Here is a 25,445-nt window from a genome sequence, read left to right as displayed (position 1 = left end):
TCAAGGTAAAGAGCGGATCATGGGGATGTTTGGCCCCATCAGATGTCATTACTCGATCTTTTTTTTGTGGTTACACATCTCTGTGACCAAACCAGTGCCTTATGATTTCGCAACATTCCAAATGAATCTAGTCTCTAGTATGGGCCAAGCTTCAGAATCTCGTAGCTGCGACCCTGCTGCAGTATATGGAGCCTAGCAGTTCGATCAGCAGTTGGAGATTGAAAACACTGAATTCGTCGATTCTTGACAAGGAGAATATGAATGAAAGAACAATTCTTGGAAATGTCTGAGATGATCTGATGAGTTTGATTTCGGTTCATAACATGGCCGTCAAGAATTATCTGCTAAAATTTGTATTGCAGACCCCGATTTGCAGTGGTAACATTAGTGAGAGGCCGGAAGTTGTGTATCCGAGACCTATTTTGACCTCTAATGTATAGGTTTGCGAAATGAGACAGGAATAAAATGTAGGGAGTATTGGTTTTCGCTGGCCAGCTGGCAATGAGAGCGGCATCTCTACACGTGCTCTGTAACAGCCACCACCCGCTAGGCCTGGGACCCAGCGCCACGCTGGGATCGAAGGTGTCAACGGGAATAACGAATGAGTAGAGCCGTATTGAACAGTAGTTGGACCACTCCCACCGCCGCCAATTGCGCCATTTTGGCATGAGAGCTCCGGCAGCAGCTCCGAGGGCTCTGCGCAGAGATGTGTAGTGCCACGCGCGACAGCAGACACAGCAAGCCTCTTGGGCGGCCGGGATGAGACGTCGTTGGGAAAGAACTCGAGCTCCAAGGGCACAACGGAGCATGCTGAAGACCGACCACTAGGATCTAGCATCATAGCTGGTGGTTGCGTGCTCGAAGCATTTAGTCTACCAGATCGCTGCAGGATATTCTTTCGAATGGCAACCGACTTGCTTTGCAAAAACATTCCAAAATTGACAGCATCCAGCGGCAGAGGGGGCAGCTCTGGGAGAGCTGGAAGGATAGTAACCATCTGCCTTGCCGCAACGATTTTCGAGTTGCTAAAATCTTCGCTGACACGACCGCCAGCGCAGATATTGTTGGGGTTGTTGTGGCATCGGAGGCGCATTTCGACATAGTATTGTATCCGCCCGCGAGCTACAAACTCGTGCTCTTCCTCATTTGTGCCGTCAAGTGTAGGCGGCAGATGCAAGTGCCGCTCCCAGACTGCCTGACTTGCGCATGGGTGACGGCACGAGTCCTCGAGGAGGTACTGAGGCACCACAAAGCTAAAAGGTATGGAAACAGTCTCGCCAGCAGATATAGACCCAGGGAAAGGTGAGTCCAATTCGAGGCTACCTCCTTCCCGCTCGTCCATCATGTACATTTTTAAGAATGGAGACAGCGCCCGGGTAGGCTTGTGTCTCGTTAGCTCCAGCCTTGTTCCAGCAAGGCCGAGGAGGAGAATGTCAGCTTCTTCGCAGTATGCGTCGACCTCGCTGTGAAGGATTGCCTGCCCCGAAATAACGGAACCGGTTGTATACACTTCGGATTCATTGTGGCAACAGCTGTCGATGGAAACGGTCACTCGTAAACCGCGAGGCAAGTGTCCTTGTCGTGTTGATAGGTTGTCGGCCATTAGAGGAAGCTTGGCAAGGAATGTTTTACGAAAACCTGAGCACAATCAAGCGCGAATCTACTAGGATATATGTCCTTCAACCCATACATGAGATCGTAATGGCTTGGTGCACCTTTAATCACCTCGGCCGCAACTGAGCTTTGAGATGCATTTCATCGCCCCGTCTCGGTTTAGATCGCCTGCCGGGAGTGGTGGGTCAAGCATCTTTGGCGTATGGAGCTAAACGCAACAAGGGCAATGGCACTCATGGGGCACATCTTTACAGCATTCGGTACAGTATAAGTAGCGTTTGAGTCCAATTTGGGCGAGCTATAATGGCGAGAAACGGATATCAAATTTGTAAGCAGCAGCTTCATCAGCAGATCACAGTCCTGTCTAGTCTAGACGACGGGGCGGCGAAACGACGAACTTTGTGAGCAGCTCATCGAAGCCTAGCCAGGAAGAGGAGAGAAATTACTGGCATCAACACGATTCGTATTCCGCGTCTCATACTTTGTTCTAAACAATGACCACTATAAAATGCCCGATGTCCTGCCTGATGCCAAGCCATTCACTATCCCTGAGAGGAAACCTCATGGGCTTCGCCAATGGTCAATGGCAGGGATGCTGCGCATGTGGTCGTTTGATATGAAGGGCGGCGATTCTACTGATGCTCTGCTTAAGAAAATATAATTCCGGTACACATTGTATCGCCCAAGCTATGATATAGCACCATGGCAATCCAGGACGCACCAGGCTCATATAGTCGTTTGTAAGAACATTTCATTACCATTTTCCCGCAATTGATCTATTTTTTGCATAGATCCGTCTATAGTCTAGCGATTTCGATCTTCCGAGTACATCCATCTGTAGAGGGCCATGGAGCTAGGTTAGCCGCCCGGCTACATCGTCCAAACAGAGTCGCCGAACAGCAGCCAACATTCAGCTAGTTGTACTTTTCATTTCCGGCGTCAACATCCCATATATCCCTTGCACGAGAATGGAGAAGCTCTTGTTCAGCTACAGCCTTGTTGCGGGCACTATGGGGAATTGCGGATCAATCCACCATGAACCGCCGGTTGCCTTCCCTTCAAAAGTTTCCATAATCAGTCGTCTTTCACTCGGATATCTTCGTTCGTCTAGCAGACACATGTTATTATTAATGAACTCCTGATATAGCTATTTTTTTCACGTAGAATGAATTACAGGCACGATCAGGCCTTCAGGTCAGTAAGCTGTAGATTCCAATTTCCACTCCCGATGGGTCCCTGCCTGGGCGTGGCGGAGCAACACCACCCATTCCGGGGTTAAAATAAGCTTGAAATGACGCATCACGGCAATAAAAAATGGCTTTGCGAAAAGATTCCCCTCATATGCGGTCATATATATGTTTCAATTGAGGTTCTAGCGGTCTAAACCCTTGCAGAGTGGGTGGTCGCCAAGCTGGAGATGTCCAATTGTGGCAACCTCCGGCTTATCAGATGATAGTTGACGTATGTACAGAACTCCGAAAGGCTCTCGGAGCTTTAAATTCGAATCAACAGCACAGGCTTAGCTTGGTTCTGTGGAACTCGTTGAAAAGTATATAAGGGCTGCACATGCCCGTCTGCCACTTACAGCAAGCTGTTTTCATCAACCAAGAAACAACTCCATCTTCAAAATGAAATTCATCACCGTAAGAAATCAATGCTCTAGAAAGCAGCAACTTTACTAACCCGAGCTTTCAAAAAGGCTCTTCTCGCCCTTGCAGCCACCGGAGTCGTTGCTGCGCCAGCCGCTGGCGAGGACGGCGTCGGTCCAGCATCCGAGACAACTGCCGACTTGGTATCTGACTTCTCTTTCGATGGGGAGGATTCGTTTGAGGACTATGACGACGATGAGCCATTTGATCTAGCTGAGCTGTTGCCAGAACTATTCCCAGAGCTGGTTGCCCGTGCTAAGAAGGGTTGCATGGGTGGCAGCTGGAAAGCATGCCATGACTGGACCGTTGCCCAGTGCCCTCTGCGGTGCACAGGCTCCCCCAGACGCCGGCACCCTTGCACACAGAGGTGCATCCGAGGGGCGGACATCCAATGCCAGAAAGCCTGCTCCTAGGGCAGGAGATCTTTTTACAATTGATGGTTGACCGGGAAAGGACACACAGGCTCACGCCGTGGCTATTGTTGACAGACATGTATTCCCAAATACAGAATAGCGATATGCTAGTTAAACTGGCTAGAAGACGCTGCGTCTAAAATGCTACGTGATAATCATGACGAGTTATTTCTTTGGTGACTCTCCCACTGTCTAAATGGGTCATGATATGGCGGAAGAGGTGAATGCTTGAAAATGAGACAAAGTCTCCGTAGCTTACTGTATCCAGGATCTCCACCTCGACTTCAACACTCCAAGAATCCAGTAAAGTACTGATATTCTTCGTGAACTATTACGTACGCTTGTTGAGGCGCTTCGGAGCTGGCTTTGCCTGGACTCGGAGTCAACATCCATACGATGGAGATAGTTTTCCTGTCTGCACATTACATGTCTGTAAATTTGAACCTGTGAATGGGATGACCGCGCTGTGAGCAGGACACATTACAGTTGGAATGAGGGTAATACGAGTGAGAAAAATCAACCATTATTCATCTTGCCTATTAATGCTTTCGCCGTGTTCCCAAAACTGTCGCATCGCCACCGGTGCACGGGGTATAATCCACCCAGTAGAAGAGTGAATGGCTAGAAACAAAGCTGAACCGTAGTGGAGGCAGAAGATGCAGGAGCGGACCCCATTGTAAAGACTTGAGCAAAGCAGGACTATATGATGACATTAAGAGCCCAAATTATCACAATACCGCAGTACGCCGAGCTCCATCGCAAAAAAAAAAAAGAACGCAGAAAGAACGGACGCAGTGAAACAATTCATATTTGGGGAAGAGGCAGATATGTGGTGGTTTCAGGAAGACTTGATCTAGGAATCCGAATTTGGCCGGCGAGGTGCTGGAGATGGTGATCTTGATGGCACGCGCTGCCAGCCATTACCAAGGCTTTGTGAGAACGCACCAAACCAGTTATCACCACGGGACGAAGAACCCTGGCTATTCCGCGGTGCTGATTGACCGACACCGTGTTCGAGATCCGATGCCTGGCTCGACGATGCAGCCACCTCGTCGTCGCTGTCCTCACGGTAGGGTTCATACCGTGGCAGGGATCGAGAGGAATGTGCGAGAGAGCGAACAACGTCACCTTTGCAAATAGGGCAGGTTCGTCGTCGAGTTGTTAACCAAGGGGTGCTATAATCTCGTATTAGCGTTGGGCTCGGGAAGAAGCTGACCAATTAAAGACTTACATGCACTCAGCGTGGAATTCGTGGCCGCAGGGAAGGCTCATTACGCGACTGACGCCGTCAACGTATTCTTCCAGGCAAACAACGCACTCAACCTGCCGTCCCATATACTTTCTCCATTCAGCTGAGAAGCCGCTGGATCCCTTTTCATGCTCATTTGCAGGACGATGACGGGATCCGCTCGGCGCGGCAGGGATCGATGTACTAGGAACAGTGAGGTTTTCACTCTCGGGAACACCAGTAGTCGTACGCGAGCGAGGTCGGGGTCGCGATGGTGTATGCTGAAGCAGGGGGGTGGTGGGCGATGAATTGGCGGGAGACGAAGGCTGGGGCGATATACTGGGTGTAACCACCACGGTGTGATAGGTACGTACTGGTAGGCGCTCAACTACAGATTTCGGAGCGCGCCACCGTCGACGACGAATGCGTGCTCGCAATATCAACAAGGCATAAACAACGCTGAGAGTTACGAGGGGGCTAACGACAAGGACAAGCAGAGTGTCGAAAAAGGGGCTGGTGCCGCTGTTTGGTGTGATGGTTACCCAGAGGCCATGGTGAGGTCCAGGGTCTGGTCGATCGTGTTTCGGGGTTTCAGTCTTCTCATCCTCATCTTCGGCAGTAAGAGCTTCGGTACCTTCTGTGGTACCTTCTTTACTAAAAATCTTTTTCAAAAGGCTTCGACTCTTGCCAGGGTTTTCCGGAGAGTCCAGGGCGGGATGGGATGGCGCGTCTTTGCTCGAAGATTTAGTGATATATTTGCTTTCTGCCTTGCGAGAGTCGCTGCTGGCAGTTCTGGCTTTGTCGCTCGAACGAGACTTGTCAACAAGGTCGGGGTCTCGCCAGTCTTGAACGCCAATACGGAAGTCATCCCCGACTGCCTTGGTTGGCTTATGCGGTTGCTTCTTTGTGGCCTTCATAGTATCCGAAAGCTTCTTGTCGTTTTCGTTGTCCCATTCCTCAACCATTACCCACTCCAGCTTCCCATGAGCTGACGGGGATTCAGAACCTGCATCTTTTGAGCTTGATCTAAACCCAAGCAGGCGCGCAACCCAACCGCGATCATCCTTGGTTGCGGAAGCAGGTTCCTTCGCAAGGCGACGAAATCGTTTGCCTGAACTAGGGGCTGCGGTTGCCTTGCTTTGAGCGGTCGCTTTCATCTTCTCAGCACCTTTCTTGGAAGGAGGTTTCACACCCTTCTGCACTTTCAATATCGGATTACCGCCCTCGTCAATACTATCCTCAATGAAGCTGCCAGGTTGCGTGAGTGAAGACAATAGTTGCGCCGTGGTTCGCGCCGTGAACACAGACGGAATGGTCACGTTTTCGGCATCCTCGCCTCTGGCAAACATATTTACCAGCGGGCCTCCCCGCTGGTTATCACCAACGATTACGGCGATGGCACCTCGGCGTTGTGCCCACATCACCTTCTCAAGGAATCCGCAGCCACCACGCATAAGCAGCACCACTTTGCCTTGAATTTCTGCAGATTCTTGCATAGACTGGATATCGGCATGCGATGATGCTGAAGTGTCCCGGCGGGAGCGGGAACTGGGAGCGGCCTCGTGTAGGTAATTGTCGGTGCCGTCATCCATCGCGCGCAGAGGTTTAGAATGCCTGGTATCTGATTGAGTCTGCTTCAGGGTGTTTTTAGGGGTTTTGTTACCTCTGCCAGGTTCGCCATCGGTTGGTGAGCCATGTGACACTACTGATTTGATGGACGACTTTAGTATTGCCTGGGGACTTGCGCCACCCTCCCAGCCAGGGATGTCGCTGCAACCAAGTTCTCCAAGAGACTCCATGCTATCCTCAGCGAACCCACTACCAACCCAAAGTTGCCCACTCAGACCATGAGATACCAGCTGGGGCCCAAATGCTGCAGGTCTCGCAGCAAACGACGTGCTGTTGTCATCTGTCAAGCTGATGGCAGCATTAGGCTGGAAGAGGGAAAACGGCGGGTTGTAGTAAACAAGTCCTAGGATGGATTTGCGCGAGGTCGCTGGTTTCGGGTGAGCAATGTTTGAGGATCGTGTGACGGCAAAGACGGCTCGAAAGAGGACAAAGAGGGTGGCGGTAAAAAAGACGGCGAGGATAACTATTCGCGTGGTTCGCATCTTGTCGCCGGCGGGTTCAACGATGTTTGTCGGGCAGGTTCAGGGAGATCGAGAGAGATGGCAAGCTGACGAGGTGACACCTGAGTCACCTCTCGCGGCCAGCAAGGGCAGCCGTGTGTGGTCGGCTCTTTTACATCGGCATACGCCGACCTATGCTGAAGAAGCAGATGCAGGCGGCGCAACGGAGGCAATCAACGACGAGAAACGCAACGTGGTCCCGAAAACTCTGCTGGTAGATCAAATACGCATTCGTTCAGCAAGCAGGGTGATGCATGAAGACAGATGAAAGGCGATGAGCGGACGCGAAAACAAAGGGAGGGGAAATATCAAAAGGGTATTATTAGGGAGAGTTGGAATATGCAATAGCGGGAGCGGTGCACTGACGATATCATGGGACGGACCACCTTGTTCAAGTGCAGGGCGAGCAGCCAGTGGCGTGAGGGACTGTTCATGGGGGGAGCCATTCTGGGGCTAACCTATAAACACCTTCTGCTGCTCCTCTCAGGAGGTCAGGCCCGAGTGAGTACTTCGCTGCGCCTAAAATTCGCTGGCGCCCACACAAAAGACAACCCTTCGTGACCCACTGAAGCAAAGCAAAGACGGCGCCGCAGCGCACATTGAGAGGACCCATGGGTGGGCCTACATGACGTCGGTTATTGACCTGCTGGTGTTGAAGTTGCTATAGTCCTGCTTGAGCTCAGAGATCTGATTACGATGACATGAATGTGCTCGCGTTGCTCGGTGGAGCTTTCCTTGGCTGGCAAACAAGAACAAACCAACAAAACCGAGGCGCGTTGTTGCTGAGTATATCGCGCAAGTAGCCTCTATCCATAGTACCCCGCGTCTGAATAGTGCTTTGGACGCGCCCCCTCTTTTGGTGTGGCGGCGTGGTCATGATGCAGATGTACATGACACTGATACTCACATCACACACCTCCACCCTCATCGCGTCATGTGCCAACCAAACTGCCTCACCCAGGCCCGACACCTTCGCGAAACGTTTTATCTATCACAAATAAACTGCCACGGCGAAATGAAAACACACGTGCATATGTTTCGAAGCTGTGCACTGGTACGAACCCCTGTAGCAAGGCCCTATATTCCAGACATTGTTATATGTTTATTCCGCTCAAAGTACAAAGGGGTTCTCCCCAGCGACGTCGTTGACAAGGACTACTATGCGACGTTCAGAATTTAAGATAACATCCTAAATAGCCTATTGCACGTATAATCATCTCTTAGTACCCAATCTCCACTTCCTTCGGCCACTCGGCTGCAGCTTGCCTGTATCCCCAACTCAATATCCTCTTCATTCGTGGGCTTCCATCCAATCACGCCATATTAACCGACTCTATGTATTGGCCTCACCATCGCCTTGTATGTCCGCCCTTGGATCATACGATGCAGAAAACCGTCTATCTATTCCCGACGACGCACCGACTGCACCACGACCACGAATAATAGGTGGCGGCGCAGGGCCGATTTCTTCAGTCTGTGAATTTCGTGTCGTATCATTCCTAGTTGAAGCTGGCGATCGATTTCTTGGTGGCGAGCGATGACGGTGGCGTCGACGCTCCCCATCTCGACTCGTGGGTCTCTTGAATCGGTGTCCGGCTCGAGGAGACCTGGATCTATCTTCTCCAGGGTTTTTCCTCCTGCGGGATCGATTTTCGTCGTCTAATGAGTGGTTTCTTTGCCTCGAACGTCGCCCGTCATGCCGTCGGCTGCGATGATGCCTGCTGTCGTCAGCCTGGTGACCCGCGGCAGAGCACTTCCTGTGCAGCTTTTCTTGGTCCTCATCTCCAGACACATCTCCATGGTGGTGATCTCTCGATTTTCCCTTTGCTTGAGCTCGTTCGCCGCTGTCGGGTTCTTTATCGTTATTGTCTCCGTCTCGCGACCTTCGCCTTCCGCCGCCCAAGATTGCTTGGATGTGACCCATGTGGCGTTCTCTTATATCTCTCGTAGTGGGATTTGATTTTTTTCGTTTGATCTCCTCGGCTCGCTCTAATCTCCTAAGGCGAGCCTTTGACTCTGCAGCCTCTTTGGCTAGAAGTGCCTTATTATGGGAGTCGGTGCCTTTGATAATATTGCGCAAGAATCTTGTGTTCGGTTTGGGTATGTTCATAGGCCTGCAGTCTGTCAAAAAATATATCCTGACGGCCAGTTGCGATTCAGCGCATTACTTCTTAGAGTTGGAGTCTTTCCCTAGGAAGGCGTCGACACCCATGGCAGAGTATTTGATCGAACAGTCGGAGGCCTCCTGGCTCAGAAGACCAGCGACATAGTCGTCTGTGAGAATCTCTTCGTTTGACATGATTTTAAGTTGACCCAGCCAGTATTTTCCCGTCCTGCAGGGAGTGCGCCGTCCAAAAAAAGAATTATTATAGCAAAGATGGCCGATACAATCGTTAGAGGTGGCGCAGATGTTGGAGGTTGCAGTCACTCAAGTGGGGTGGAAACTAACCGGATTAGGCTACAAGTAAACATGCGAAGCAGTCGCGACCCTACTTCGAACATGATTTCTCCATCAAATTGTGCAGAACGCAGGTAACAGTGGCGTGGAATGCCCAAAACACCGGACCTGTTCAAATCAATAACAACTTTAGTTACTATATCACGAGATAATGTCGACTTCGCCTCGCAAGACAGCAGCCAAAGCACAGGATGTGCTAAGGGCCGTGACGCGACATCAGGCACAACATGAAATATCCATCATAAAACTCAGCGAGCCTATTACAAGCCACACAGCCCCGGAGCCGAGACAAAGAACATCAGACGCATCAAATTCATGTCTAGAAGGACCGACACCAGCAAGCCTGGAGGCCGACTTGGCGCATTACAGCGAGCTGTTTTCTAAGTTGCGGTTCTCCTACGTCGAACAGGTTACTAAGGAGAAGTTCATACGCGCCATTGTGGGAGATCCGCCCCTCATCGTCAGCATGCAGGAGAATCTTGAGTTGGAAAAGCGTAATCTGGGGGCAAAAGCTGAGTTAAAGAGTCTCAAGCAGGACGTTGCGAGCATGGTGGACGGCTTGGAACTCAAAGCCCGTGAGCTTAGCCAGAAATACACACGCATCCAACTGGAAACGGCTCGGTTGGAGGAGCTTCCAGTGAAGATACATGGCCTTCAATCGCAAGTGGCGGAACTGAAAGCAGCCCGGGCCACGGCGGATTCGAACCCTGATATGAATCTTCCGCTCACCAAAACTCGACAGCTCGTGTCGCATCGGCAAGCAGAGCAGCAGGAAGTTACACGTGAGCTGGAAGCCTTACAGTCGAAACTTCCTCGTAAGAGGAAGGAAGTTGAGCGACTAGAAGCGGAACTGGGACCGTTGGAAACGAAGCGACAGAATAGCAGGGCAGCAGCCCGTGAAGCAAAGCGGAGGAAAGAGGCAGCACTGGGTGGCGTAGGCGACGACCTTGAGCAACGAGCAAGATGGTGGCGAGCCAGTGAGAGCATACTCACACAGCTCCTGGATACCAAGAGCTGATCGCATTGTGATTGATGCTGCCGGGCAGTTTCTCGTTCGCATTGGTAAATAAGGCACCAATAACGGATCGAGGCTGTGTATACGAGAATTGATGGACCCAGGGTGAGTTGATGCCCTGGAATGAGAGTACAGCCCTACGAATCGGCGTTTACTGGGAGTTATGGTGTTTCATGCGGGGTTAGATGTAAATTGATTTGGTACATCTTCTTTTGATCATCAACTGTGCGGCGAAAGCTGAATTGCGGTGACTGCTCTTTTCTGCCATGACTGGTCATGGTGCGTGCCATCGGCCGTAGTTTTGCGGCTCAGTGCGAGGGCGCCAACCAGGACTGGTATAAGCCGCGAGCGATGATCCTTTCGCTGCTAATATTAGCATCGTGGTGTTTTAAGACTCTTCAAAATTGACCAAGATGACGCCCCTGTCACAAGCGTTTGCGGGTAGTAAGCCTTGGCTGGCGCGGCATGTTCCCAAAACAGGCCAGCTAATCACCAAGATGCGTAGTGCGAAGTAATATAATCCGAATCCGAGTATGCGGGGACGTATTCAGGACACGCGAGATACGTCGAGCAGACTCGCGAGATGGTCCCTGTTTTGAGAATTTCTGTCCACTCTGACCATTCTCTCAGGGACATGAGGCTGCAATGCCAAGGCCTGTCCGGGCGAAGTGCAAGCTTCGGAGATTGATTCATACAGCACAATGAAAGGCGTAAGGGGGGGGGCTTCTCTTCCTTGGCTTTACACTGCCCCAGTGGGCAAGATCATGGCAAAGAACAAAAATATATTGAAGACAAAGTCATGCACCAAAGGGTGAATGTGATAGGATCTGAGAGCATCGAGCTGCCTTGGCTGAAGGATTACGCGTAATACGCCCAGCCCAGCCCAGCCCTCTCTCCTTGTCTCTTCTCCGGTCCGTTGAGGCTTTGTTGCGGAGATGAGATGGGGAGGAGGGGGGGCGTGCGCGTAAAACGGCATTTCTCCGACCATTTTCTTTGGGCGAATACGCTCTCGCTCGGAAACTCTGCAAGCAGTTCGGTCCCGAGGGCGACTCGACTCGAACGACGCCAGATCCGTCCATCCAGAGCGAGCAAATGACGCCCACTGGGTACCTGGTTACCCGCAACATGATTCGGCCCGTAAGTATTTGTCGGTTCCGCGAAGCCAACTTTTTTTTTTTTTTCGCCAATATTGTATATCTCCGTGGGCGACCATGAGCTCATCCCAGCCCAAGAAGAAAAAAGTTTCAGCAAAGCCCTTGTATACTTACCAGTACTTCTTTGTGGGCATGCTTTACCAGTACGCCCCAGGGAGGGGGGGGCCTCGAATTCCCGACGTGGTCGTTGCCAAGCTCAAGACGGGCGCATGAGGACCGACCAGGGGGGAATATACGTGAGTAGAACAGGAGGAGGGGTCGCCACAGTCGGTTCATATTATCAGTAAGTATCAGTTTTCGCTTTTGTAAGTAGTTGCCCAGAGGTCACAAATATGCAGCTACGGACTACACGGTGCACCGGTCCAGATGTATACAAAGGGAAAAACAAAAGCACCTTGTGTTACGCCCGTCATGGGTAGTCAATGCAGGTGGCTCGTACGAGCATTGACTCCACGATGGTGTGCATAACTATATTAACGCTCCGCGAACTGCATTAACTACCTACCAGTAGAATTGATACGCCCTCACGACTACCCTGGATGCAGCAGCAGCCATGAAGGGGGGGACCCAAGAGGCGGGGTAGTCTGCAGACTGGCTATTCGGCAATTGGTTGTTATCAAAATGATAAGGATGGTGAAATGATAGGCTACATATTTTGATTGAGGGACTGGTTTATCTTTTATCGCTTTATGCGCTACAAATCTACGATCGCTGCAAACAAACACCGATCAGGCCCTATCAATATTTCCACCTCACTCCCATGCGCGGCAGCGACTATTGGATCTAGCTTTAACCTGAAGAGTAGCCTCTTGGCTGATGGGGATATTACAGCAAGAGACTGAGATAAGGCTCGAAAGTGCCGTGGTTTGTGCTTTTTTTTCTTTACGGGAGGTCCTTTGGTAAACAGATTGTAGAGGAAGCTGGCCGTGGCTGTTTAGGGAACAGAGCTAGAGCAAGGTATCGGACAAGACTTATCGCGATTTCTGGCGAGGAAAGGCGGCTGTCGCAGAACACCAACGACACAATGTGCGATAAGCTTATTTTCGGGTTGTTCTTCGACGTTGGAACGTACGTTATAGATGTATCAAATGACAGCCCACAGGCAAGCTCCCGAGGCCAGCGGACGGGAACGGTTAGCTGCGAACGATCTCACTCGGGTTGTCGCGGTCGCAAGGCGAGGACGCAGACGCCCCAGTGATGGGTCGCTCAACATGTTTAACTGACAGGCATCGGGTGTCTAGATAAAACAGCGGCCGTTATTCCGGCCCCAGCTGGCATCAAGAAAAGGTCAAGAGCGGATGTGTGTGTAAGTAGCAATGAAAGGTTGGATGGATGGCCCGAGATACCCGATACCCGTTGTATCCGCGTTGGGCCTGCCAGTAAGTAGTTATTCGAAATGAGGTTTCGACGGACACGGCAGTTAAGAAGGCCAGCTTGATCCACACGGTTCGGTTCTGGATCCGATGGCAAAACAAGCCGACTGCGGAAGCCGTATTCAAGGCATTCGGGATACGTGAAGAAACAACGGGCCACGCTCATGGGCAGACTCGAACAATGCGCCAGCACGCAATCGACAGAACGGGACTTGGTCCTGCAGCTAGCCATGCTACGTACGCTCTAGATTTTTGTCGAGCCCTATGCATATGCACGCTAAATTTACCCTATAGCGATGCGCAACTTTTCGAGTCCCTTCTGGTTGAGTACTGATACAAGTCGGTTCGTGCATAAGTAAGTAGAACGTCACGAACAATTGTCCGCGCGGCGCGCGCTGTTGTCGATCACCGTCCGGGACGAGTCAGCCGCTGCCCCCACGCCACGCCCGCCCCGGAGCTTGCCAGGAGCCCGGATACCGGCTAGTTACCACGAATGGAGCTGTCGCGCGGGATGACACAAGGTAACTATGCGCGCCGGGGCCTGTTTTTTTTTCTTGTTTCGCATAGGGGGTTCTCATGCGGCCCCCCCCCCCCTTTCCCTCCCCTCTTCCCCCTCCTCCCACCATCCCGCATGCCCGCCTCGGCACGGCGTCGGGTGGGTGGATTCAATTCTTTGGCTGTTTCCCAGAAATCTGAGACGGGGCATAAAATGAGGTTACCACTGCTGAACGGTCCAGGCTGGGAATTGTGTCAAGATGAGAGATACTGATTGATTGGAGATTTTTGCAAGCTGCGACGCCTCTGTGTGGCGGTGCGAAACATTTTGGAGCTGTGACTGGGCGAGATGCAAGATGCATGACGGCCACACTTGCACAACGGAGGTGAATATTGTAATCAAAAGGTGGGCAAAGTGCCGTAGTTGGCCAGATAATCAGATGGTATATGAAGAAAGGGGGGAGGGGAGGGGTGGCCATGCAAGCCCTTGAAATTTATTTACGACGTCGAGACGTCGACCCTGCAGCGAATGGTTGTCAGGACGTGGCGGGCGATTCTGATGCTGCCGCAGAAAGGACTGATCGACGGCCGTGCCATGCCCACCATGGTTACCGTTGTTAAGTTACTATGAACCCAAAAACTGTCTCACCCCCGCCTGTCAAGTACGGAGTACATGTCCATCGTTGGGTTGACAGCTTCCATAGATGATGGCGTAGCACTGCCGGCTAACTTGGTACGTCGTTCCAGTTGAGAGCAGGGGCGTAACCCCTTTTGGTAAGACTAGACTTTACTCTATCACTAACTAATCCGTAGTTCTCCATGAAAATCGCTAAAAACACTTGTCCGCAAGTGTTTTTTTTTTCTTTTTTTCATCTTAGTTGCCTCTTGCCCCGTCTTTTCCTCCGGTTCTTGGGTTAGGCAGAGAGAGAGAGAGAGAGAGAGAGAGTCGGAAAGAGAGAAAGTCGGAAAAAGAGAGAGTCAAAGCATCATCAGGTTTGACGGAATTGTGCAATTCGCTGATTGGTGGTATGAAAATGGTTTCGACCGAAGATGGGCTCCAACTTTTTTTTTTCTGACCGCCGCCGCGCTTTGTAATCTCAGCCGCGCGATGCCAAATGCTCAAATAAGACTTGAAGAAAACCTTGTCCAAGTCGACGACGAGACCCTGCTGCTGTTCTCCATTCTTACCGTGCAATGGCAGCCCAAGCTGGACCGCGCAGAGACACACTCCCCCCCTTCCCCCCTCTTATATTAAGTTTAGATTTTCAAGACGGCTTCTCTTTCGGGATATGCAAAGTCATTTATCTCTACTACTACTATTATTATTACTACTATTATTATTATTACTGCTACTATTAGTATTTTCCTTTTGCTGCTGAATGTGGGTTTTTGACCCTCGCCGAGCTGATTTGAAATGCTTTCGTGAGCCACTTCACGGTAAAAGTGGAACCGCTTTCGCTCCCAAGCCACACACACACTCGACCCATCGCCTCAAAGCAGCTCAGCCCGGCAACTTTTTGCCATGAAGCGCACGCTGTGCAGTATTTGCATGTTTTTTTTTTTCGTCTCCCACTGTGAGCGGCCCTAGCTTCATTGGCAGACGCCATTGCTTATCAGCCAGATGGCTGTGTTGGCTGTTTTCGGGTATCGCAATCGCCTAGGGCCTACGTGTGCCGACGCGAGTACCATGACGACGTAAACCCTGGAAGCCACTTCACTGGAGTACGTGCGCACGCACATGTACAGTCAATGACCACTCAATCTATTCGTCTTGCGCAGAATGAAACTTTGGCGAAATTTAGCGTTGGTGATGTTCATGTTGATTCTGTTGTCGTTGAAATGACTGTTTGGGAATAGATCTATCGTCGCTGTGAGAGGCAGAGTAATAATAATGAAAGTAATAAAAAGTCCAACATGTACAGAATCCATAAATCAAAGCTAGTACCGGTTCCCCAAACCCAATTCCCTCTAAATGCCGGATATCACACCCACAACACCATTTTCCTGCAGTGGTTGAATGAAAAACGCCGTAGCCCATTACATAAATGAAAACCCATGTACACTCGTTCATTTACACAAGTATCCTGCCGTCGCGGTATGCTTAGATCTACTAAGCACTCGCATCGATTGTTTCGCGTATATCGTAGCAACAAGTCTCTCTGATCTCCACCCTAGAGTCTCATGCCATCGTTGTCAAAACCGGCAAAAATCATCGGATCCGCCATGCCCATCATCACGTCTGGGTTGGCGTACGACAGAATATCGGGCTTGATTCCAAAGTCGGCGTCGAGACCATCCTGATTCATCATGACAAGATTTTGTAATTGACTCGGCGGCTGCATAAATGACATTGACAAAGTAGCGGGATTCTGCTGCGGCTGCTGCTGCTGGCGTTGCTGCTGCTGTTGTTGCTGTTGAGCTTTGGGAACAGCGGTCCACGTTGACGAAAAGTCGGGCATTGAGGATGACTGTGTCGAGAACATCGCACCTGCGTCGAGATCGATTGGTGTGGTGCTAAACTCAAAGTCGCTGGCGCTTGCGAAGCTCTGTGGCGAGAGGGACAAAGCATTGTGGCTTCCGAAAGCCATTTTGCGATAATCTTGCTCCATGTCGGAATGGTCGAGGTCAGAAGAAGATGCTCGTTCGGTGGGATTATAGGCTAAAGATTCGCCCTCTCCGACGGCGGCGGTGGCAGAGTTGGAGCTGGACGCATCGTTTTCGTGAGGTTGTTGCTCCTCAAGCTGGCGGGCGAGCTCGGCCATGCTGGACTCATCCTCGGGGAATACTGAGTGAACGGGGAGGTCGATGTCACAGTTGGGTCGGATGCAGCCAAGCTTCTGAGCAATGTTGTGGACGACTGGCTGGCCACGGTCGTTCAGGTCTGGCTCGCCGAGCTCCCATGGCTGTGAGCTGCGAACCATGGAATAGAGCTTGTGGATGGTGGCAATCAGAGTAAGCTGCGTGTTCTCGAGCACTTCGGCGTATCTACAAATGACATCATGTCAACATTTTTGCGGCTTTAGGCTGAAGGAGGCAGGTGTGACTTGACATACCCTCTGGGCAGCTGCTTGTATTCCATCTTCTTGCGGATGCCGGCAGTGCATACCAGTCCGTCATCCTTGCAACGCTTACAAGGGAACTCGCCGTCACACTGTGTTGTTGATTGCATTAGCGTCGACATCACTGAGCCGGATGTATGTTCAGGCTGGAGGGACATACCTTGGTCTTCTTCATACGACAGCGCTCACAGGCCTTCCATACTCTCTTGTGACGGCCATCCATGCCCGCGGCGCCAGCAATGATATCGTGATGATGAGCGGCAGTAGCGGTATTGGCGCGCTTGGAAGCGCGATGAGTCGGCTTGGTAGACTTTCCGGTGGGCTTTTTGGCCTTGGTTTCTTCCGGCGGAGGGGGAGGTAGGTTTGGAGAGCCCATGGTCGGCGTGGTGTACTTGTTATGTGTGTATGTGCGTGAGTGCGTGTACGTATGTGTGAGTGTGTGTGAGTGTGTGCGTGTGGTATGCGTGTGCTGAAATTAAGCCGGTGGCAACTATACGTAGGAGGTAGATTGGTGTTATTGTAAAGGCAGCATGTAAATGTATCGACAGTCAACAATGGGAAGTGAGGAAAACGGAACAAGTATACAAGACGTATGTGTAAGTCCGAGATGGCGGAGGGAGCGCCGTGTTTAAGGAGGATGTGAATGGGTGTACGGGTGTCCGCTTAATAATGAGGAACGGGCAGAAGAGGAACAAGAAGAAGAGGTGTGTGGAACAAGAGCAGAAAGGAAAAAAATAAAAAATTCCATGACTTCACCAGGGGGGCGTGCAAGGCAAGGCGCGATCGGTTGATCAGATTGGGTTGCTTTATAATTCAGCGTTTTCCTCCCGCCTGGCACAGGGAGAACGAGGGCACCGCGCACATTGTAGACGTATTCGCAGGTTGGGGGGGATCAGAGGTCTCCAGTGAGGACGGGTGGAACCTGCCACCAGCAAGGGGGCGTGGCGTTAGCCGCGTCGGCCAGCAGCTATGTCCGAGAGTGCGACCCAGCAGCGCCAGGACAGCCAGACCGGGGAGGGGAAGGGAGCCGTATCGTCCACGGGGCAGCGCCGCCCAGCACGTCTATTTTTTTTTTAAATCCTCGATTTTTTCTTCACGGTCTTGGTATATAGCATGGGAAAGGAAAAACAGTCCAAAAAGTGACTTTTTTGTTTTTTATTTGTTTCTTGACCTTATTTTACCCTCATTGCATATGTAGGTAGGTAGGTATTTAGTCCCCCCCCTCAGGAAGGCGGGCAGCGGGTTGCAGCACCTCGTGGCCGCGAGGCTGCAGCCGTAACCCCTACGGAAAGACAGACAGTGGCCATGTGGCTGTAGGCTTGGAGCCGGCACATAGGTGCTACTTAATGTACATGCATGTGCCCTAAGTACACAGCGACCTTGCAGCACAAAGCCGTCCGCCCAGCCACCACCATCGAAAGCCTCCTCCACTGTAACTGAACTTGTGGGTGCTGTGCCAATGTGCCAATGTGCCAATGTGTCAATACTAATACGCCAATACGCCAATGTGTGCGCTTTTGCACTCTGGGCGGGCGTCGGTGGACCACCTCTGAGGAATCCTCCCGCGGCGACATGCCCTGTACTCCGTCCTCGACCTGGCAATGGACAGATACCTACGTAGGTAGGTAGGTAGGTAAGTAATCATCTCGACGACCCAACTACCAGTATAGGCTTCGACAAGTCGGTCAAATTCTGGGCGCCTCTTTTAGGTAGAGCTACCACATTAGTTAGTTATATGGAGAAAGTACGGGGTGGCCAGCACGGATGCTGTATTACAGTATTAGCATATCCTGTCAAGACAAAAGTCCGCACCTCTCCTGGCGCGGACTTTCGCTTTCTCCATCGAGCTACCTAAGTACATATAACTAGTTACCTATCCACCTAAATGACCTGACGAAACCGCACCCTGTGCCGTTGTTGCTTCAGATGTCTGGCCCGTCTCATTCACAGTCTGTAATATAAACTCGCATCTTTGTTTCTATTGTGCCACGTATAATGTTGTATATATTACGCATTGAAGCAAGATATTCACATTAACAATCTTTGTTTCCTGTTCCTCTTCTTCTCCGTCTTCTCCTTCTCCTCCGACCTGTCCCGATATTCATTCAAACTACATTGCAGCTCGACGACTCGTTCCTTTTGTCACCTGCTGCCATATTACTCGCACACATCAAACACCTCTCTTCACACCCACTCTTAAACCTCGCATATTGGCAGGCTCTCAGACGGCGTTATCGGCAGCCTAGCTGGCCATCTGCAGGCAAGGCCACGTAAAATGACTACTCCTGGGGGTTTGCCTCTAAAATGTCTCAACAACATGTACTCAGCGAACGAGGGGGGGGAGACAATATACGTGGCAGCAACCCTCAAATTCACAATACGTAGACTTCTTTGGTTGGTGCTGGGCTGGCTGGCCGGCTGGCTGGCATAGCTTGGCTCCGAGGCGTTATGCTCTGAACCAAACCACAAGCAGCGGTACTGGCGTAGAACTAAACATGAGCTGAACCAGCTCACCGTGATTGGCTAGACGTCTGCGTTCTTCTTCCTGTCCCTTGTCTTGTGAACAAAAGAAGCCAGGCAGCCAAGCAAAACCAGCGCCTTCGCTCTCCTTCGCTCCTCGGATTCGCTCCGCCTCGCTACAACACCCCTTGCTTCACGTCATGGACAGGCAAGTCAACAAGGTTCTTCTATAATTCTTCTAACCGTATGCCGCCGGAGTGGAGCACCTCCTCTGTACTGGTAAGCGGTGGCTATACTCCGTACAGTAGTACTAAGTACAAGATGATTCATCGGACATTTCTCCCGCCTGCACTAATGTGGACGGTGGATGTTGCAAGCAGTAAGTAGCTCAAGTTAGTCTGGCTGATTCCAAAGCCACACATAATCATAATACACCACCAATTGGCGTATTCCTAGGTAGCCCTCCCCAGATTTCACATTTCTGCTCGGCTCAGCATGCCTTGCCTCGTACAAGAAAGATCTTTTTCTTTATTCGGGAAAAGGCGCTGAAGCTACCATGAATGAACACACCATCTTGACAGCTAGTTACCATCTAACCTCGTCGTCGCTAGGCTGCCGGATTTTGAAAGGTTAATTTCTTCTCCCCCTCCAGATACTCATTCCATGTGGCTCTGCACCGCGAAAAAAATTCTTCGTTTGAGATCAGACTAAGACCAATGCAACGCTACCAGCAATCAGCGCTACAACATATACAGTGCTTATTCTCGAGCGGTTGTTGATGCATGGGGGGGGTGCCACAGCGCCGGTATCGTACCTGCCCAAAGCTAGTAATAGAGGTACAATTATTGTCACAGCAAAAAGCTGCAGTCACCATCCAGCCCTGTGGGCGATCCGCTGTACTAAAATTATGAAATGCTGGGTCAGCCACTCGAGCAATCGCCGGGCCCGACTTTCACGGTGCTAACTTAGCCCCGAGCCCGACTACCGTTTTCAGTCCCGCGGCTCCGCGGACGATGCGTTGGCGCCACTATTCTTTCTCCGATTCAGCGAAGGAAGTATCCAGCTTCATTTTAAAGCACTCGGTTCGTTCTTTCGGCACCGTGCTTCTATTTTACCTTGCGCTCTGGCGATCATACCCGCACTGACGGGTGTTTATGCGCGTCTTGCTTGCGAGCGTGGCTTATTTCATTCCCTACGCTCTCCGAAAGCAAAAGCCCGAGATTCCATTGGCGCGCCCATCTTGATTTTACGCCAAGTTAAGAAACATCACTCTTCTTGTAACCTTGAGGTTGTCAGTCGAAGCACTTCTGCCAGTATCGCCCATGCAATCAATGTACGAGCGGTTGCAGATCATCAGTGTCAGGGGCTTCAAGTGCCGATTTCATATGCCCGCCCCTCTGCATGGTAGCCGCGCCAAACCATGCCGCAGATAACTGCTGGTAACCGTGTCTTGCACCAAGTCCCCGTCATCCCATTCAACTGCGACATGGTGGTGGGGGGGGGGATACATATGACAACGGGCATTAGTTAGCTCCTGCCCGGCCCTCATACGGAGGTGGACCATGCGAAAACCATGTGGCGTGACCGCCGTGCCATGATTCAGCGTCGCGATGGATTCCGAGATTGAGACTCCGCGTGCACGCAACCAGCTCACAAACCAGGGGGCATACAATGAATGCTGGAAAGGCACGGGCTCTTGTCTTTTTCACCCGTAAACCCCCATACTTTGGCTCGCGGGCCGCCGAGAAACAAAACTGGGCAAATAAATGCCCGGCCACAAATTCGACTCCGCCGGCGAAAAAAGTCCGACCAAGACATGTAATTTTGTCTCATGCCCAAGACAGATCAGACCATCGAGTACGGCGAAAAAGGAAAGAATGAAACTTGTCACTTTTCAGTGTCCGATTGATGATTTCGCAGAATCGGCTTGCCCGTTCCTTCTCCACGCGTAATGCCGCATCTGTATTCCGACAGACATGTCGCTCCACATGATATCATTGACAAGCCCGTTGCAGGCCCGTTGTCCTACAGCCTTTCTGGTGTCGACTTTATTTCAGCTCGTCTTGTCCGTATTGATAAGTCGTTTGCAATCGCCTTCCAGGGTCTCCCGGAACTCGCGCACGCTCTTGCTATACAAGTCCGTATTAAGACAACCCAATGCCTGCCAGTGAGGTCTACTGCCGCACAGTTGCACTGCCAGGCCGAACCAATATTCAACAGTCAAAACTGTATACAATCTCATTGCAGCAGTTCTCGCAAATTTCGCCGAATGTAGCGGGTCACGTTCCTGCCTTTCAGCAGCGCAGAGTCCACGCCACAATCCTCAACAGCGTCTAATTCATAACAAGGTCCGCCGCGGATTTTCTATTCTAGGTAGATTTGCCAGTAAAATGATTTCATCGTATCATCAAATCCGTCTTGGTGCAGATGCACCGCTTCAATGCCCACAAAAATCTTGCCTATTATATCAATATCGGCCTCGACCCCCTTGCCTGATCAGCATAACAAGTAGGACGGCCCGTTGATGAGCTGTCGGAGAAAATTCCCTCCCTCCGGTCTCTGGCATTCTTCTAATTCGTCAAAGTAATAATTAAAAGTGCGCTGATAACTGCCCTCGTCGGTAAACAAGAACCGAAAAGACCCAATGACCCCCCCCCCTCCAAAAAAAAAAAAACTCCGTACGGCCGTCGCCGACGCCGCCAAGAGCCCGGCGGGTAGAAGCCGGGCCCATTAGGCGAATAACAATCCACTTTCAAAGTTTCCCGCCCCTGCATTTCTCATACTCTCATTACTGCCTCGTTCTATTGATTGGTTGGGTCGAAATAGAAACCTCTTGGACAATTCCTTCATACGATGTCAACCGCTCGGGGGGGGGGGGGGGGGGGGGTTTTCCCACACTTTTGTCCTGATCCCAATTTCAGGGCTTGCTCGCCACAAGTTACAAAACATCTGAGGCGGCTAGATAGTGGCTGACGCTTCATTTGCTATATTTGGTGGCGCTTTTGGATCTCTGGTCTTATGCTGGGTATTCTGTGCATGCTCAGCTTGTCAATTGGGCAACTACCACCACAATAGGGGAACAGTCACTTACTCTTGTGAAATCGGAGTGATGGGGTTTCTGGTACATGTAATTCGCACCAAGCTCTTCATCTCTGCGCTCATTCGGCGTCTTACATTTTGATAAAGCATCAACGTCGATGAACCTTCAATATCAACACAGTTGCGTCCATGGACAATCCGCGGAGTGCACATCAACTGCCATTTCTTTGACGCCATAGTTCTGAAATCCATTCCGAGCCCAGATATCACTAGCATATCGGGTTGATAATTTTGTAGCGATCAATAGCCGATGGAGCGATGCTCATGTTATCCACGCAACTGAAGTCTACTTGGGCCATGCAGTCCTGACGTAAACGGAGGGTGTGTACATCAGTGGGAACCGACAGCCCGTAGTTTCTTAGTGTGCACTTTGACAGCACTGGTCTAGCCAACATGACAGCACTAGTTACGGAAACTTAGCAAATGCAATTCTTGACTTTTTCCTCCCCCCGATCGATGATTGTTCAACGCTATTGCTCGCTAGTCGCACCGTATTTATGGGGATGCCCGGCTCACCGTACCGTAGAAGTAGAGTCTACGATGCTTTCATGACGCGCAGCCCGTCGTTTTCAGTCCTCACATCGATAGATCACCAATCCAATTTCGCCATGCCTTGACAGTAGTGCGCTCTGGTATTCCTAGAGAGCTATACATCGCTGAAAGCAAAAAATGGAGGGTGATCCTGCTCACAAACACCCCACACCCAGACCGAGCTCATCGAAGAAATCATGGGGATGCAATACTTGAGGCCGTAATTCGCTGTGCCAAACGTACTTGGGTCTTTCTGTTTCATCTCCTCGATTACCTGAGGCTCGGAGAGTGCCAAGAAATGGGTGCGTTTCTCTCCTCTCGGCAAGGCCCTGCGATGCACGCATCAGCGAACTGCTATATAGTGGTCCTATGAGTCCCCCGAGCGACAGCACTTACATTGCGTTGCCCAGAATTCCATGACATAATGCCGGCTCCTTCCGCAATAGTCCCTTGGTCCAAGTGCTCTCGACTCCCTTGGCAATAGCCTTGTCAAAAGTAGCGTTCAGGTGAGGGTAGTAAGGTCGCAGCGCTTGAAGACTAATCACGAAACCCGGCGCTCCGTGGCAAAATTGAACAATATCAGACTCGGTCTCGCCCTGGTCCATGAATTTCGGCCAATTACCGTCCTCGAATTGCACAGATAGAAGTCGCAGCAGGTGTGGTTCGAGTTTGGGTGCCAAGTCTGGCAGGCACAATACCAATTGCGTAATGATACCAATATCTCCATGAACAGCACCAAGAAACTTCTTGTTCATCCATACCCAGCTGTCTTGCCCGTGATTGTTGGCCTCCATAATGCGGTCAGCAATAGCCTTCATTTGCGTTTCCAGCTTCGTCTTGCTGCCGGGTACCCAATGGCGAACCAATCTCAACAGGAACAAAACACCCGCTCTTCCATACAGGATCTCATTTACCACTGGGTTGTCTGTATCTGTAGACGAAGCAGCTGCGCCAGCGGTGGTGGCGATGAACCGATTCACATCTGTCTCCTCCCCAGACAGACAGGCTGCCAACGCTTCTCTGCTGAGCTTTTCACTAGCGAGTCCACATTCAACATCTTGTTCCATAATTGAGGCATCTGGCCCAATAGCCATGTAGCGCTTTGCTAACTGGCGAAGGCTTTCTCCGTTCACTCGCACGTCTGGATGCCAATTGGACAGTTGAAGAAACATGTAAGGGATACCAGTAAATCCACCAAAGATCCCCATCAGCTGTCCTTCTTCAAAATTTGCTGGAACTTCGTTCTTCGCGACAAAATCCTCTAGGGCGGCTTGGAAAAGCTGCTTCGGGGTCTTTGATAGCGTCCGAAGTGGCTGGTCGTTTGGCATGTATCTCAACTCGTCAGCCATGATTGAAAAAGCACTCACACAATATGGTGATGCTGGTGCTATCTGTACAGATGTCCCTTTCAGATCTCTTATTTGTCATCCAGCTGCTCTTAGGACATTATAAAGAGATCGGTATGCCAATTCGAACACCGTAGCCTGTTGTTAGCGGCATCAACCCCACCGTCCAGCACGACAGCCTCACGGTGGCTGTCGGACAGAAGAGTCACACTGCGGGGTCCGCTCGGCAGTGAGTCAGCTGCCATCAAATTAATACAGCCTGAATATTTCAGCTGAACTCGGCCAAAACTAGTTGAGAGGTTGGAAAATTCATATCTAGGCTTGTATGTAATGCATAATACCCATCCGTACTAGTAGCACTTTCGGACGATATGCCCTGTTGATATTGTACTGAGGTGCGTTTTCAGGGCTTACGGTTCAGAAAACACCATTCATATGAGTGTATATATATTTTCTGTCTTGAATTACATCTAGTCGGCGCAAGGTCTTGTACCTTTAAGTGCCTTCATTGTGTTCATGGGTATAAAGATAATGATGGCCCATCTAGTCATGTAATACATCGCGCAAGCATAGTAGCAATTGTACAACTTTCTTTGTCTTAGTAGGTTCAACCTTTTGCCGCGAAACTTGTAGTGGTACCTCTCCGGATAAGGCAGCAAATCAGCGCGGTTGAGTCACGGTGGTATCTTCGCTTTCCAATGCTCTGTAGAACAGCACGATTTTTTGGTGATTTCGATAGTTGATTCGTTTCTGAAAGATCCAATTCAGGAATCATTATACTCAAAGGCAATGCTGTGCGCCGAACTACGGCCACTTGTGCATTGCTCTTTGACTTGTCCAAATCTATGATACGCAGTCTGATGTGAGCCAATTTGATGTGATTACGACTTGATGCATGTAATTGTGACACAGTATCCAATGCCACAAGACGGGATTAGCGTGCCGAGCTGTCACAAGTCTCGTTTGCTTAAAGGGACTTGCTGATACCGGGCCAGACTTCTATCCCAGTGGAGGTGACCTAAGCAATAATCACTTGGCAGCTCAGGCCCATGATAAAATTTGATGAAATTGTTTTGTCTTCAAATGTTTCGGTTGTTAGAAAGCTGAGGGCTCTTCAAAATCGAAGACCATAACAGAAGCAGGTGAACAAGGGCATCCCCATGATGAAGGGTCAGGCGCGTTTTCGGCTGACCGCGCATATGGGTTTGTTTCACCATCTGCGTTGCTTTAGTGAGAATTTGATATATAGTGTCTAATACAAGGTGTACCACTATTCTCTCCGGCTTCCTGAAGACTCCATGAATGAACGCACAGCGTTTGCTAGGGAGCTCCTAAGATGTGTCAATGCTGACAGACGATTGAAGTATACGGTTGAGTATTGCACATAGTATTAGTTTCAATTTTGACAGAAAACTTTTTATC

At 50.7% G+C, this 25,445-nt stretch overlaps 6 protein-coding genes across 6 annotated transcripts; 2 read left to right on the top strand and 4 right to left on the bottom strand.

The window, feature by feature from the left end:
• Positions 1–134: 134 nt before the first annotated feature.
• On the bottom strand, positions 135–1,351 carry V2A60_010228 (uncharacterized protein; the record flags this gene model as incomplete). Its single annotated transcript, XM_083261488.1, has 2 exons — positions 135–192; positions 570–1,351. 2 exons carry the CDS (start codon positions 1,349–1,351, stop codon positions 135–137), a joined length of 840 nt encoding a protein of 279 aa, XP_083117614.1.
• A 1,891-nt stretch (positions 1,352–3,242) lies between these two features.
• V2A60_010227 (uncharacterized protein) lies at positions 3,243–3,676 on the top strand (the record flags this gene model as incomplete). Its single annotated transcript, XM_083261487.1, has 2 exons — positions 3,243–3,257; positions 3,314–3,676. 2 exons carry the CDS (start codon positions 3,243–3,245, stop codon positions 3,674–3,676), a joined length of 378 nt encoding a protein of 125 aa, XP_083117613.1.
• A 1,227-nt stretch (positions 3,677–4,903) lies between these two features.
• Positions 4,904–7,015, bottom strand: V2A60_010226 (uncharacterized protein; the record flags this gene model as incomplete). The annotated part of the gene is made up of 1 exon (XM_083261486.1): positions 4,904–7,015. The coding sequence occupies one exon, from the start codon at positions 7,013–7,015 to the stop codon at positions 4,904–4,906; it is 2,112 nt and encodes a 703-aa protein (XP_083117612.1).
• Positions 7,016–9,642: 2,627 nt separating this feature from the next.
• On the top strand, positions 9,643–10,509 carry V2A60_010225 (uncharacterized protein; the record flags this gene model as incomplete). The annotated part of the gene is made up of 1 exon (XM_083261485.1): positions 9,643–10,509. One exon carries the CDS (start codon positions 9,643–9,645, stop codon positions 10,507–10,509), a length of 867 nt encoding a protein of 288 aa, XP_083117611.1.
• A 5,190-nt stretch (positions 10,510–15,699) lies between these two features.
• Positions 15,700–16,963, bottom strand: V2A60_010224 (uncharacterized protein; the record flags this gene model as incomplete). The annotated part of the gene is made up of 3 exons (XM_083261484.1): positions 15,700–16,513; positions 16,582–16,679; positions 16,748–16,963. 3 exons carry the CDS (start codon positions 16,961–16,963, stop codon positions 15,700–15,702), a joined length of 1,128 nt encoding a protein of 375 aa, XP_083117610.1.
• Positions 16,964–23,069: 6,106 nt separating this feature from the next.
• Positions 23,070–24,026, bottom strand: V2A60_010223 (lanthionine synthetase C family protein; the record flags this gene model as incomplete). Its single annotated transcript, XM_083261483.1, has 1 exon — positions 23,070–24,026. The coding sequence occupies one exon, from the start codon at positions 24,024–24,026 to the stop codon at positions 23,070–23,072; it is 957 nt and encodes a 318-aa protein (XP_083117609.1).
• Between the last annotated feature and the right edge of the window lie 1,419 nt (positions 24,027–25,445).

The sequence above is a fragment of the Cordyceps javanica genome, chromosome 7 (assembly GCF_051103115.1).
Source record: "Cordyceps javanica chromosome 7, complete sequence".
Classification (NCBI taxonomy): Eukaryota; Fungi; Ascomycota; class Sordariomycetes; order Hypocreales; family Cordycipitaceae; genus Cordyceps; species Cordyceps javanica.
This window is presented reverse-complemented; position numbering and strand designations above follow the sequence as displayed.